The sequence below is a fragment of the Mus pahari genome, chromosome 1 (genome assembly GCF_900095145.1).
Source record: "Mus pahari chromosome 1, PAHARI_EIJ_v1.1, whole genome shotgun sequence".
NCBI classification, from domain to species: domain Eukaryota; kingdom Metazoa; phylum Chordata; class Mammalia; order Rodentia; family Muridae; genus Mus; species Mus pahari.
The window spans coordinates 135,409,836-135,423,923 of NC_034590.1; the positions used below are offsets into that span (position 1 = coordinate 135,409,836).

Consider the following 14,088-nt stretch of genomic DNA (forward strand, 5'->3'; position numbering starts at 1 on the left):
CGCTGGCACTGACCAGAGGAAGGGGCTTTTGTCTTTTTTTTTACACCCCTCCTGGTCTGCCCTCTATCTGTTTCCCATCCCATGCTCCCCCCCCCCGCCTCCATCTCCAGGAGGAAGTTCCTATCTCCCACCCCCAGGCCACCAGACCTCACCACTCCCTGGGTCCTCAAGTCTCCCGAGGGTTAATTGCATCTTCTCTCAGAGGCCAGACCAGGCAGTTCTCTGCTGTTTATGTGTCCAGGGCCTTGGCCCAGCTGGTGAATGCTGCCTGGTTGGTGGCTCAGTGTCAGAGATCTCAGGGGTCCAGGTTAGTTGAGACTGCTGGTCTTCCTATGGGGTTGCCCTCCTCCTCAGTTTCTTCCAGCTTTTTCCAAATTCAACTACTGGGGTCCCTGGCTTCTGTCCATTGGTTGAGTATAAGTATCTGCATCTGACTCTTTCAGCTGCTTGGGTGGCCTCTCGGAAGGCCATGCTAGGCTCTTGTTTATAAGCACACCATAGCACCAGTAATAGTGTCAGGCCTTGGAGCCTCCCCTTGAACTGACTCCCATTTTGGACCTGTCACTGGACCTCCTGTCCCTCAGGCTCTTCTCCATTTTTGTCCCTGCAGTTCTTTCAGACAGGAACAATTCTGAGTCAGAGATTTTGATTGTGGGATGGCAACCCCATCCCTCACTTGATGCCCTTTCTTTCTGCTGGAGGTAGGCTCTATAAGTTCCCTCTCCCCATCATAGGGCATTTCATCTAAGGTCCCTCCCTTTGAGTCCTGAGAGTCTCTTACCTCCCAGGTCTCTGGTACATTCTCGAGGGTCCCCCCCTTACCTCCCAAGGTTGCCTGTTTCCATTCTTTTGGCTTGGTCTCAGGGCTTCAGTTCTGTCCCCACCCCCAATACCTGATCATGTTCCCCCTTTCCCCTCCCTGCCCCATTTCCCACCCAGGTTCCTCCCTCCCTCTGCCACTCCCCCAAGCCCCCCACCCCGTGATTGCTTTCTTCTCCCTCCCAAGTGGGATTAAAGTATCCTCACTTGGGCCCTTTGACTTGTTAACCTTCTTGAGTTCTGTAGATTGTATCCTGGGTATTCTGTACTTTTGGGGGGGCTAATAACCACTTATTAGTGAGTACATACCATGCACATCCTTTTGGGCCCGAGTTCCCTCACTCAGAATGATATTTTCTAGCTCCATCCATTTGCCTGCAAACCTCATAATGTCCTTGTTCTTAATAGCTGAGTAGTACTCCATTGTGTAATTGAACCACATTTTCTGTATCCATTCTTCCATTGTGGGACATCTGGGTTGTTTCCAGCTTCTGGCTATCACAAATAAGGCTGCTGTGAACACAGTGGAGCATGTGCCCCTGAGGCATGGTGGGGCATCTTTTGGGTATATGCCCAAGAGTGGTATAGCTGGGTCTTCAGGTAGATCTATTTCCAATTTTCTGAGGAACCTCCAGTAGCATATTATTTTTCTTAAAAAATGTAAAAGATGTGTGTGTGTGTGTGTGTGTGTGTGTGTGTGTTCCCACAGAAGCCAGAGAGGATGTTGGATCATCTGGAGTTGGAGTTACAGGTGGCTGTGGGTGCTAAAAACAAGTGTACTTCATTGCTAAGCCATCTCTCCAGCCCCTGGGATCACTTTTCGACAGGTCTCTTAAACTTGCTCTTGGTCTAGGGATGTAACACACCTGGTTTGTTTCACTGCTTCATCCCAGAGCTTGTCAGAGTCTTGAGATTTTACAGTGTCTTAATCAGGTCTGTCTTGCTTTCTACACGTTTGTAGACTTTCTCCTGCTTCTTCACCAGGACCAGGACCAACCATAGTTTGCTTTTTAGAGATCCAAGTTTCAAATAGCCCAGTCAAAGATGACCTTGAATGTCACGTCCTGTTCTCACCTCCCAAGATCAGGGCCAAAAACCAAAAATTAAAAAGATACAGACTTCAAGCATCAGAGGAGGAGGAGGAGGAGGAGGAGGAGGAGGAGACCAGTTAGAGGAAGTCAGAACTTTGTACTTAGAAGGGACAAATGAACCTGATATATAAAAATAAAAAATTTAATTACAGCACTTTAAAATCCAAATGGAACAGAGCAATCTTATAATTTGTGAGGCAACAGAGGTCAGGAATAAATTGTCAAAGCCTTTATTTTATTTTAAACTCCAAATTAACGCAGTGATCACCAAACGTATCAAAAGTGGGTTACTTTTTTTTTAAACCTTTTCCCCGAGATCTGAAGGGTTGTTCTCCTGTACTCTTTCCTTTGCTTACAACAAGATCGAACTAAAAGAGCTACTTTAAATTTCATGCACAAAGTAGCACAGGAGTGCAAAAGGAGGTCAGCAGGCGGCCTCCTCCCGGGGTGGGCCGGTGAAGCGCGCCCGGTGCAGCCATCCGGAGGTCCCTGGGTAAAGGCCACCCTGGGACACGGCTGCTCGGCGAAGTGCGGGGGAACCCTCCTTCCTCCACGCCTAGCGAACCCAAATTCCACCCAAAGCCACGGAGCTCAAAGAGCCCGCCCCAGCCAGCCGTGCTGCGGCCCTCCCTGACCCGGAAGTGCTCGGCGGCCTCGGCGAGAACGCGCCTGAGCCAGCGCGCGCGCGCGCGCGCCCCCGCGGAACTCCCGCCGGCGGCTTGGGCTCTCCCGGAGGCGCGCCCGATCGAGGCGGCCGCCAACATGGCCGAGTCGAACGAGGAGGTGGCGGTGCTGGTGCAGAGGGTGGTGAAGGACATCACCAACGCCTTCCGAAGGAACCCGCACATGTGAGTGGCGCTCCCTGCGCCGACGGGGTCGTCGGGGGGCGGGTCGGGGCCGCGCTCTAGTCCACTCGCCGCGGTCGCTCGGGGCCCACGCGCGCTTCCGACAGGCGGAGCGCGGCTGGGACTGTCGCGCCGAGCCAGCTGGCCGTTACCAAGACGCGTGGCGGGGCAGTGCTGGGGGAGCGACCTCCGAGAACCACGTCCGAGCGTGGAGTTTTCTGCCCTGCCCGGCGCGTCCGGGGAGTTGTGACAACTCTTCTCCCGGCCGCTCTCCGCCGGGATGCGCTTGCCCCGCGGGCCACTGTTCTGTGGGTCGCTGTGTCTTGGAGGCTGTAGAGGGTTATCCACCCCATCAGACTCCCTACAGCCTCCTTTCGGGTTAACCAAAGGTGATTGGAAGCTGCCTTTGACTTTTCGACTCGCTTGTCACAAAATTGCAAACCGAGTCAGATGTAACAATTTTTGAAGGTGACCTGGGTGGATCTCATAAAGCTGTTGCAAACTGGATACTTTTTTATCAGTAGCGCGTCCGAAGTTACATCTTAAGGCATTCTTACCTAGCATTGTTGCCTTCTAAAAGTTCACTCCTGAACTGACACATATATTATCTCTTCCTTCTCCCTTTCTATTTTATTTGTTACTCTCTAGGAAGATACTCTCAAGATTCTTTTTTTTTTTTCCCTGATACTCTCCCTTTAACGAATGGAAAGGAAGCTATTAAAGAGTTATCTACACCAGTATACAAAAGAATAAGAAGACAGAATGTTGCCCATTTCTTCTCCCCCTCCCCAGGGTAAACAAACATGAAGTCCGGTTTTGTATTATTTTCTCATTGGTTATACAGTTTATTTTTAATATTTTAATTTTTTACACTAAAACACATGAATTATTTTTAAGCATTCTAGCCTCCTTAGCTTTTCCGACTAAATGAAAGGCCAAACATTTTAACAAAGTGTTCTTTTCCTCCAATATGATTCTCAGAAAAGAATTTAGAAGTCGTCAGATGGCCTGCTCTCTTGTGTCAATTAAGGACTTAAAACTGTACTTCCTTCAAGACAAAAGACTACTGGCCTCTAACCATACCTGCCAGCTCCGACAGCCCCTAAGCTCCCCTCCTTTCCTCTTTGACTGCTGACATTTTTCAGAATGAGTGTTTGGAGTGATTTCCTGGCAGTAGCCATAGTGGCTGCTGGGCCTTTTAAGGAATGCTTTGATGTCTTGTGTGTCTGTCTCTGAGGCCCTTTTTGAGAATTCCAGCTGCAGTGCAAGTAAGAGACACATCCTTTGGGGGGGGGGGAAGCTGGGCAAGTGAAAAGGTTCATTTTTTATCATTAGTGTTTTTTTCTGAAACATTGTAACAAAGGTTAGACATTTAATATAGTGACCACTCCAGTTTCTCATCTTTGAGGTAGACTAAAAATACTGTATTTGGCGAAATTAAGATTAATTAGTTCTGCAGGTTGACCCAGTGGAATGTAGATCAGGTCTCTGTTTTTCTGGATCACCAAAAACTCTTAAAAAGGGCTTCAATGCCTCTCTCTTCATCATAATTTTATTCTGCGATCTCACTAATATATACTCTGTCAACATATAACTTATGACTATTTGTAAGTATTTGGGTCATTTGAATTATAAAGGTTTGAAAGAAATGAAGGCTTGAGAGAAGTTGGGCACTTGAACTAAATTTCATAAGCTGTAAACATTTAAATCGCTCAATTCATTGTTTAGTATTTGTCAGCAGCTGTATTTTAGTACACATTCCATACAGGAGGAGTATCTTCTATCCATCTTTTAAAATGTATATGTTGGACTTTTTAGAAGTGTCAATATGTCTTTGCTTAATCTAGCCTTTTTAGACTCAAGAAGGCTGTATTTCTAGTTTTAAAAAACAGGTATTATCTATCTTTAAAGTTATTATCTAATAACAGCATTATAGAAGTTTTTCATTATTACCTTTGTTTCCTGTTTTCTCCAAGTTAAGATAGGTTGCCAATTTATTTGTTAACATCTACTCTCTTGAATATATTAACTTTGTTTCTGTAGAAATGTCTACCTGAAGCAGCGAAGGGCTCAGTGAGATAGGAATGATGTTTCTGTCAGGTATGACTGATTTCCCCGAGGCTCAAGGCTGTCTTGATCTTGAAAGGCCAATGAGAATTCAGAGCACCAGTTAGCCTAGGTCCCCCCACTCCTTGCCAGAACACTTTGCAAAGTGGAAAACATAACATAAATATTGTTCACTTGGGTAACTGAGAATCCTTTTGTGTTCTCTACAACTAGTGGCTTGACCCAGGAGTATTTATATAGATTGTGCTGTACAACCTAATTAGGTCATCATGTTAATAGTCTCTTATCCTGAAAAAAAAATTTTTTTCAATTGAGTATTGTTTTAGTTAGGGCTTTGCTACTATGAACAGACACTGTGACCAAGGCAACTCTTATTATAAAAACCAACATTTAATTGGGGCTGGCTTACAGGTTCAGAGGTTCAGTCCATTATCATCAAAGTGGGAGCATGGCAGCATCCAGGCAGACATGGTACAGGAGGAGCTGAGAGTTCTACATCTTCATCTGAATGCTGCTAGAAGACTGGCTTCCAGGCCACAGTGACACACCTACTCCAAGGCCACACCTCCTAATAGTGCCACCCCCTGGACCAAACATATACAAACCATCACAAATGTCTACATTGATTTGAGGTGCATATTCACTATGTGAGACAAGAAGTACAAAATATAGTTTGTACGGAAGCCAAATTTCTGGTGTGGTTAAATCGTGCATCTGCTGTACTAGCCATATGTAGCTATTGGACACTTGGAATGTTCTTAATGTGAATGAGAACTGAACTTTTGATTTCTAAGCATAATCATATGAGAAGTAAGTACTGTGTTGTCTGGTGTGGATTTAGTGAAGACCTAAGACTTAACCTGCATGAACAGTAAATTAACCGTACAATGTAGTTCCTAGTGAAGATCTGTTACCTGTCTATTGGAAGAGAAGGGAGGCTGGGTGTATCCCATGGGAGGCAGCATTTAATATGAACACAGGAGCAGGTTATAGAAGTTCTTGACACTCTGGCCTAATCGTTGCGTTCATGTGTATAGCAAAAAAACACATTTGACAGGCAAAATGCTCGTCTAGGGATAGTCCTACCAGGAGCTGAGCATGTTGAGTACCACATAGTTGAGCAAAGGGCACTATCCTTAATGCAACTTCAAACCGACCAACATGTAACTTGTGAAAGTAGGCAGAGAGGTAAGAAAGACATCATGAATAGTGATACCCAGGGGACTATTTGACTTACAAGGTCAAGATAGTTCTTTCAGGGAAGCTAGCATTTGAAATGAGACACTTGTAATCTGTAGGAGGGCTGCTAAGTAAGGGCGTAATAATGAAACATCGTTTAAAGTTGTCTGCAGATTGATGAACATGAAACTAAGAAGAATATAGTGGTCTTACACATGTAGTTTACTCATTTAAATGATAGTATAGTTTTTAAAGTTTTTGTTTAGAATTTGAGTCCTAGATTTGAATCTTCTTGTTTTATTTGTAGTCCAGTGTACTTAAGTAAGACTCTCTTATCTGTAAAATGGGGTGAAGATTTTTACTGTAGATTATTGCTCAGAGTAAACACAGACTGTGGCATACAATAAACAGCAATTTCTGGTTTTTGCTAAATAATGTCAGTAATATAGTTTCAGTAGTATATAAAGTTATTTATCTTTAAAATTAATGAGGAGACCTACTAGGTCTCTGAAATATCTTCACTACCAGTTAGGGGTTTAATGATTAATATGCAAGCATCAGTTCCTATTGATATTTTACTGTCTCCTTTTTGGTCATTCTAGAAAGAATTAGACCTTACAAGACAAAAATAGCTATTTGATATTTATACAGTTTCCTGAACCTGGGCTGTCTTGTGTTCTGTTGTGACACTTTACAGAATTCATGTTGAGTATTGTCCAAAGCTTATGCCCAATGTGATCTCACATTCTGTAAAAATCCTTAAGGATGGCAAAAAGGTGTATACCAAATGTTAGTAACAGTAGAAACGGGCTTTTAGTTTGTATTTTCCCTGAAGTGCAGTGGACTTGATCTGAGAAAAGGTGACTCAAGAAGAATGAGCTTTTTTCATTTGTAAATGATTTTGGGATCCAAAATTGCCTGAACAAATTAGACAGTGATCTAAAGAAATAGATACAGAAATCTAAATTGAAACATTCTGTTATTTGGGAGCTTAAAGACAACATAGCTTCCTAAAAAAGATGCTGTTATTTATTTATTTTTTTTTAAGTAACAAAATACCGTTTTCTTAGGGCAAAATAACTTGACAAAGGATTGACATTCTTTACTTCAGCTATCTATTGTCTCCTGAACAAGAAACTTGACACTGACCTCATGCTGTTAAGTGAACTGAGAACACTTATCCTTGCCTAGCACTTCATAGTTTGCCACATTCTTCACCTTTGGTTTTCCTAACAGGGAAGATACCATTTCTGTATTTCTGAGGAGCAATCTAGTAGTATAGGACTTAGCATATCACACTGGCCAGTAGTGGTAAAAGGAGATTAATTAGTCCAGGGACTCTTATCAAGAGCTTCTGTCTCTATACCACCATGCATCTCTTTTCATTTGTGATGTTTTCTTTTTCTTTAGTTCTTCAAAAATTTACATTCCTATGACTCATTCTTTTTACCTGGAAAGCTGCATGCACTCTAACCCATTTCCTTTACTGGAGATAGAATACAGTTCTACCCTCTTACAGATGGGAAAAGCCTGTCAAAGCTAAAGGTGCATGCTAGATGGCCCATGCAGTACAGTGCATTACAAAGAGCAGAGGTAATAATATTCTCTTAGAGAAACCTTTGGAAGCTGGGTGAATGTCACTGAGGAGCAAGGATGACCATCATTCGGATGCACTTATTGAACACAAGCTGTCCAATGTTTCTTGGAAGGGTAGCCAGTCACAGGAGTGTGGGGTTTTTAGTTGTTGTTGTTGTTGTTGTTGTTTGGGTTTTTGTTTGTTTTTTGTTTGTTTTTTAATTCTGCAGCTTGTCCTATAATTTAGGTACCAAATTAGCACTTAAATATTTTATATCTAGTACAACTGTAGTGAGTGAATTAGTCAGGGTTACTAGAGTCACAGAACATATGTAATATCTTTCTGTATTGAGGAAATTTATTATGATGGTTTACAGTCTGTAGTTGACTCCCTAACAATGGTCATCTGTCAATTGGAAGTCTAAGAATCTAGTAGTTGTTCAGTCTCACAAGGCTAGTTGTTTCAGCTGGTCTTCTGTAGAATGATTGTATATGCCAGCATCAAAGAAGAGCAAACCTTCCTTCTGCCAATGTCCTTATGTAGGTCTCCAGCAGAAGGGGTAGCTCAAATTAAAGGTGTGCACCACCATGCCTGCATCTGTTTTGTCCCAGGCTGACCTTGAACTCAGAGATCCCCTTGCCTTAGTCTCCTGGGATTAAAGGCATGTACTACCTTGCCTGGGCTTTTCCTAGCCAATATGCTTCAAGATCTCTTTGCCAAGATCCAGGTCAAAAACTTGTATCTTCCAGCCTCAAGATCTTGATCACAGGTGAGCCCTCCAATTCTGGATTGTAGTTCATTCCAGATATAGTCAAGTTGACAACCAGGAATAGCCATTACAGTGAGCAAAACTTGTTTTAAACATTGTAAATTTAAATTAAAAAAAAAAAACAAAAAAACCTACCACCAAACAGTGTGTCTGGAAGCTGGGATTCTTTTATTCTTGCTAATGTAGCATTTATGTTTTTAGCTCCTGGGGTTCCTTAAAGTGTTGCAAGTAGTTATTAGATCTCAAAGAGCAGTCTCCTGAGTGAGTAAACCTGGGGGTGTTTTTTTCTTTTGGTTGTGCTAATTTTAGGTTATTCATGTTTGTTTGAGACAGGGTCTCACTGTGTAATCCTGGCTGGCCTGTAAAGCAGTATGTAGATGAGCTTAGTTCCGTTCTTAAGAGAATTAAATATGTGAGGTTTTTAAAATGCTTAGTGGAATTAGAAAAAAGAATTAAAAGGCAGTAATATCTTCAATTCCTTTTTCTATCTTCCATGTTTAGAGATGAAATTGGCCTGATCCCATGCCCCGAAGCAAGATATAACCGGAGTCCCATTGTCCTGGTTGAGAACAAACTTGGTGTGGAGAGCTGGTGTGTCAAGTTCTTATTACCATATGTCCACAACAAGCTCCTTTTGTACAGGACGAGAAAGCAATGGCTAAACAAAGATGGTGAGTATGCACCGGCCAATCTTCTTCCTCTAGGAGGAGCCCTGGCTTGGGGTTGGCATTCCTGGACTCTAGTTTTGGCTCTTCTCTGCACTGCCTGAGCAGGTGTTTGTCCTCTCTGTCAAGTGAGGAGCTTAGACTTGATCATTAGTGTTCCTGTTTGTAACCACAGTGATTAAAATGGAAGTGTCTCAGGCAGGAGCTAGGCCACCTGCTGTCGCCACAGGGATTTTATATGTATTAATATGCTAAGGTCATTTGGAAGATTTTATTTAAGAATGGCATCCTTTAGTTTAAAAGCAAACAAACAAACAAATAAATGGAACTTTGAGCATCATCAAAGAGTTCTCTAGATCCTATAAGCACCTGAATTCTGACTCCTTACCTAGCAGAACTTTTTTTTAGTAACAATTTAGAGATGGGCCCAGTGCTCCCTTGTAGTGACCCCCTCTGTGGGCTTTGAGTCCCAGTTGAGATCAGGCCTTCTGAGTCTTATGTGCCAAAAAGAAAGAGTGAAAATTAAGAAAGAGAAAATGTTGGCTTTTACTTCTTCCATTGTTCTGTGACAACTCTTTATGTCCCCAATCAGTACCACATGTGGCCAATTTTTCCAGAGTTCCCTCAGACCAAGCCTCTGAGTGCACAAATTCTACATGACCACAGGTGTCACTTCTGGGCCATGTTCATCCGACCACGTGCTCTCTCCTTTTGTAAAGCCCTTCCTCTTCCAGAGAAGAGGAAGCAGCATCTGTGGAAGTGCCCAGTGTGCCTGCAGAATGACTGTGAATAAGAGCTTGTTTGTAAACAAGTTTAATTATCAGTTCAGTAGTCATTACAAGGGGGCTCCTCTTAAGCAGCTGCTCTGAGGACTGGGGGTATACAAGATGCGTACTGCTTGTTTCTTTTATCTAAGAAGTTTTGAGTTAAGAGCCAGGCAGCCTCTTTTGGGGGAAAGGTATGTTGCAGATGTATCCCATCTGATTCCCCTGAAATTTTCTCAGTACTATCCTTAAAAGACTATCAAAATAGATTAATAGCTCTTTTTCCTTTGTGGACCATGAAGTAGCCCAACTTTTTCCATGAGAAGTGGTTTCGATTTTCTTCATGACGAGTTTCATTTGCTTGATCCTCTGACTCATGTTTCTAAGTCACAAGTGCTGTCTAAACCTGGCGTGATGTTTACAGAATGACCTGAGTTTAGGCACACATTTCAGACAAATGTCAGGGCATTTGGCTTTTGTTAGACCTTCTTTAATCTGTCACCATAGCATGGAGTTCAGAGAGCCATGGGAGTCGATAAAGTTATGTTTTGCCAAATGAAGCTGTGTTGTTTTAACCTGGGGTAACTGAGCCAATGCACACTAATAGAGCAGAGTAACTGTCTCATACAGAAGAAACAGGTTTTGAAGATCAAGTCTAAGTTGTCTGATAGCATTAGACTTTGCCCATTCATATGCCTAAGCTTCACCCACCTGTGTCCTGTGGCCATCCAAATCCTCCTTTGCATTTCAGGTTCTTGTAAGCATCATCCTGCAGACTTTGCTATCTCATTCACAAGATTTCCATCTTGATAGCTCCACAGGACACTATCAGGAGGACAGCGGAGGCTGGTTTTGATTTATATTGGGTCGTCTGGAGAAGAGCGAATCATATGGTAACCTAAGGCTTGTGTAGGAAGGGAGCGTTCAGTGCAGTGCCACAGCCTACTCAGGCCATGCTTATGTTGCATTGTTAGTAAAAGAGGTGAAGCTATGCCTTGTTGTCTGAAATGCTAACACAAAAAATTTGTGCCACGTTATAAATTAAAAACACTTAGAACAAGCTGAATCTTGCTAAAGAAAGATACATTCGAAAGTTTTAAAAGCACGCCTTTTCTTTGAGCCTCCTCCCGGCTTTGGTAAGAAGTACTTTGTAAAGCCAAAGATAGAGAGCTGATACTTTAGTAAGTGTTTCAGTAGCTACTTGGTTGGGCCAGAATCCTGCAACAGAGTTATAACTTGGTGACTTTTATCATCAGAATAGATGTTTTTCACCTGAGTTTTCATGCTCATTAATGATCAAATATTAAAGATATTTGAAAGATCTCTTGTTTAATTAGGGAGTGGTATTTAAAAGTCCGATATAGTAATAGCTGTGTTTGGTCTGGTGGAAGAATGATATTATAATTCTGATTGGCCTACCAAAACCAACCACCCAACCAAGCAACAAACAAAAAGAAGACAAGAAAGAATGGAACAGCTGTCTAGGATCTCTGTCACTGGGATGAACACCATGACCAAGAGCAGCTGGGGGAGGTTAGGTTAATTCTGCTTACACTTGCACATCACAGTCCATCTTCAAAGGAACTCACAGCAGGAACCTGGAGGTGGGAGCTGAAGAAGAGGCCATGGAGGAGTGCTACTTACAGGCTTGATCTTTACTCTGCCTGCTTTCTTAGGCACCCAGGACCACCTGCCCAGGGATGGCAGGCACTGCCTACAGTGAACCGGGCCTTCCTAGTTACTAGTACTAGTTAGCAAAGTTCACTACAGACTTTCCCACAGGTAAATTATGGAAACATTTTTTTTTTTTACAAATGAAATTCCTTCTTTCCAAATGACTCTAGCTTGTGTTAACTTGACATATAATTAGCCAGCACAACAGCATGAATACCCACAAGGGCAGAGCTCTGTCCAAAGCACTCAATATATTTAAGTGTACCTTCTGCGTTTTTCTTTTCTCCCTCATTTCTTTTTCTGACTAGGCCTATATTTCTCAGCTGGGAAAATACTAATACCTCATACCTGGTCGATCCCATTGCAGACTCTTCTGTAATTTATATCCTTCATGGCACTAACCAACTACTCCAAATAACACTTTCCAACATCTTTTTACCTCCTCTCAATTTTTATTTTAAATTTAAAGTATAATTCTATCACTTCCTGTTTCCTTTTCCTCCCGTCATCCCCTCCAATGTTCTTCCTTCAAGTTTCTCCATGCCTGTCCTAATCTTTCTCAAACTTAATGGCCTCTTTCTCTGATTTTTATTGTGATATGTACATGCATGAGTATACTATATATTTTTACATTATTATGTTGATACCTTATTTTATTATTCTCTCAGAGCCAATGAACAGAGCTAATGAAGTATTGAAATTCTTTAGATGGATTTCAAGGCCTTTAACCAATCTATTCAAAACCTAATTGTTAATGTTGTCTCCATCCCATTATTTGGCATTAGAGATTGCAGGTTCTTGCCCCCTAGTCTGACATTTATCTACAGACCCATTTCATTTTGGCTTATGTCTCAAAAACTGCCCTTAACTGGTTGAATAAGTATTTAAAATCAGGATAGACATTTGAATTTCTGTCCTTACTTGAAAAAAACTGGCTGGCCTGAGTGTTTAAGCTTCTACATAGCAACAGTAACCTACTATTTTCTTAACTGAGCAGAGCTTCTGGTGTACTATAATCTCCTCATGCCAGTTAGATTCTGGGAATAGTGCCACTTGCCGCTAACCATTGTTTTGCTGCTGTTTTGACTCCTATTTGACCCACAGTCGGCACTACTGCATCCTGACATCACTGTGTGCCTCTCCCTTTGTGTTGCCATCACCAGCCTGGTTGCTGCATTAGCAGCTGGATTCCCCCTCATCCCTGAGAGGTTTTCTGCCTACTGCAGGACAAGCCATTTACGAGCTCTAGGGGGTCCTTCACATGGGTGATTTCATAGCTGTCACTCACATCATGTATCATAGTTTGTTGTTGAAATACTTTCCCTGCTGGATTGTGGGTCACTGAGAATGAGGAGCATTCTCTTACTCAGTACTGTTAAGTGCCAGAGTGACCCTTTCAGATGAGTAGCAAGAATTCTTAGCCTAATCCACTGTTCAGGGTCTGTGTCCTGTCATAAATAGCTTTACCTTAAGCTGCCCTTTATATGGTCCTTGAATGTATTTTGGAAGGAGATTAACTAGTGTATTATCTTGAATTTATTTAGTTTTAGATGCATAGAAACCATTCTCTGTCAGAGATAGTAGTAAAACCAGGACTAGTGCCAGATCAAAGTGCAGCAAGTGAAGTGATTTAACCTCTGACATCTGTAGTATCTGAATGTGCTTTTCTTGTTGCAGCTATAATTTAGTTACTTCCTGTGAATGATTTGCCCACATTCACTTTCTGCCTGCGAGGTGATGCTGGGTTAGTCACACAGTGGAATGTGTATAGTAAGCATGTATTTATTGGCCTGTGTTTTGTATTTGTTTGATTTCAAGAGTATGTAGGACTTTCAGTAGCTCTTGTCTTCTGTGTAAGGCTGTAGAAGAAATGGTCTGTAGCTGGTGAAATTTAAAGTGTAAAATCATTACATTCAACTGTTGCTTACACATGTTTATGTTTAGAACTTGGTTCATCCATCCTGTACAGAACAAAGCATTTGCCAAAAGTATGCTCGCATCTGCTTTGCTAGAAGATAGACCTGTGGTCTGAGGTTAAATTACTTAATCTCTTTTTTCCATTGTCTTGGTTGGCCCGTTCCTATTTCTTACATTATATGCCACCCCCATTTGCCTCAGAACTGACTTGAGAATTAGGAAAGATGAGTTCTTGAGGAGCGGTAAACCCTGGTTGTTCTTAATTACTAGACACTACTGATGGCTGTCAAGACTTCTGGCATTCTGAATCCCAAGACTCTTAGATGTTGTTAGGTATCCCTCTGCAGTAACCACTGCTAAGCTTGACTCTTTGACTTCCTCCTAGGCGGCCATTCTTAGTAGCTCTTGTGGAACTAAGAGTTTGCAAACTTTGTAATAAAAAGTAACATCCAGAACTCAGGGTTCACTGTATGTCAGGCATTGTCCTTGTTGGCATTTAGTCTAGGCTCTGCCCCACAGTTACCTGGCAACAGCCAGGTGTGCCTGACTCACTATAAAAGGGGCTGCTCGCCCCTCCTCTCTCTCTTGCTCTTGTTCTGTCTTCTTGCACCAGCTCCCTCCTCTCCCCATTCCCCTCCCCCATCTCTCCATGTGTTCATGATTGCCCCCCTTCCCTTCCCTTCCCTTCCCTTCCCTTCCCTTCCCTTCCCTTCCCTTCCCTT

At 42.5% G+C, this 14,088-nt stretch overlaps 1 protein-coding gene across 1 annotated transcript in view; it reads left to right on the forward strand.

Moving 5' to 3' along the window:
- Positions 1 to 2,617: 2,617 nt before the first annotated feature.
- Ptar1 (protein prenyltransferase alpha subunit repeat containing 1) overlaps positions 2,618 to 14,088 on the forward strand; it is a 39,166-nt gene continuing 27,695 nt past the window's right edge. Inside the window, exons 1-2 of the mRNA XM_021210629.2 lie at positions 2,618 to 2,758; positions 8,848 to 9,017. Of these exons, the coding sequence (XP_021066288.1) occupies positions 2,673 to 2,758; positions 8,848 to 9,017 (256 nt within the window). The 5' untranslated portion in view covers positions 2,618 to 2,672. The remainder of the gene's footprint in view (positions 2,759 to 8,847; positions 9,018 to 14,088) is intronic.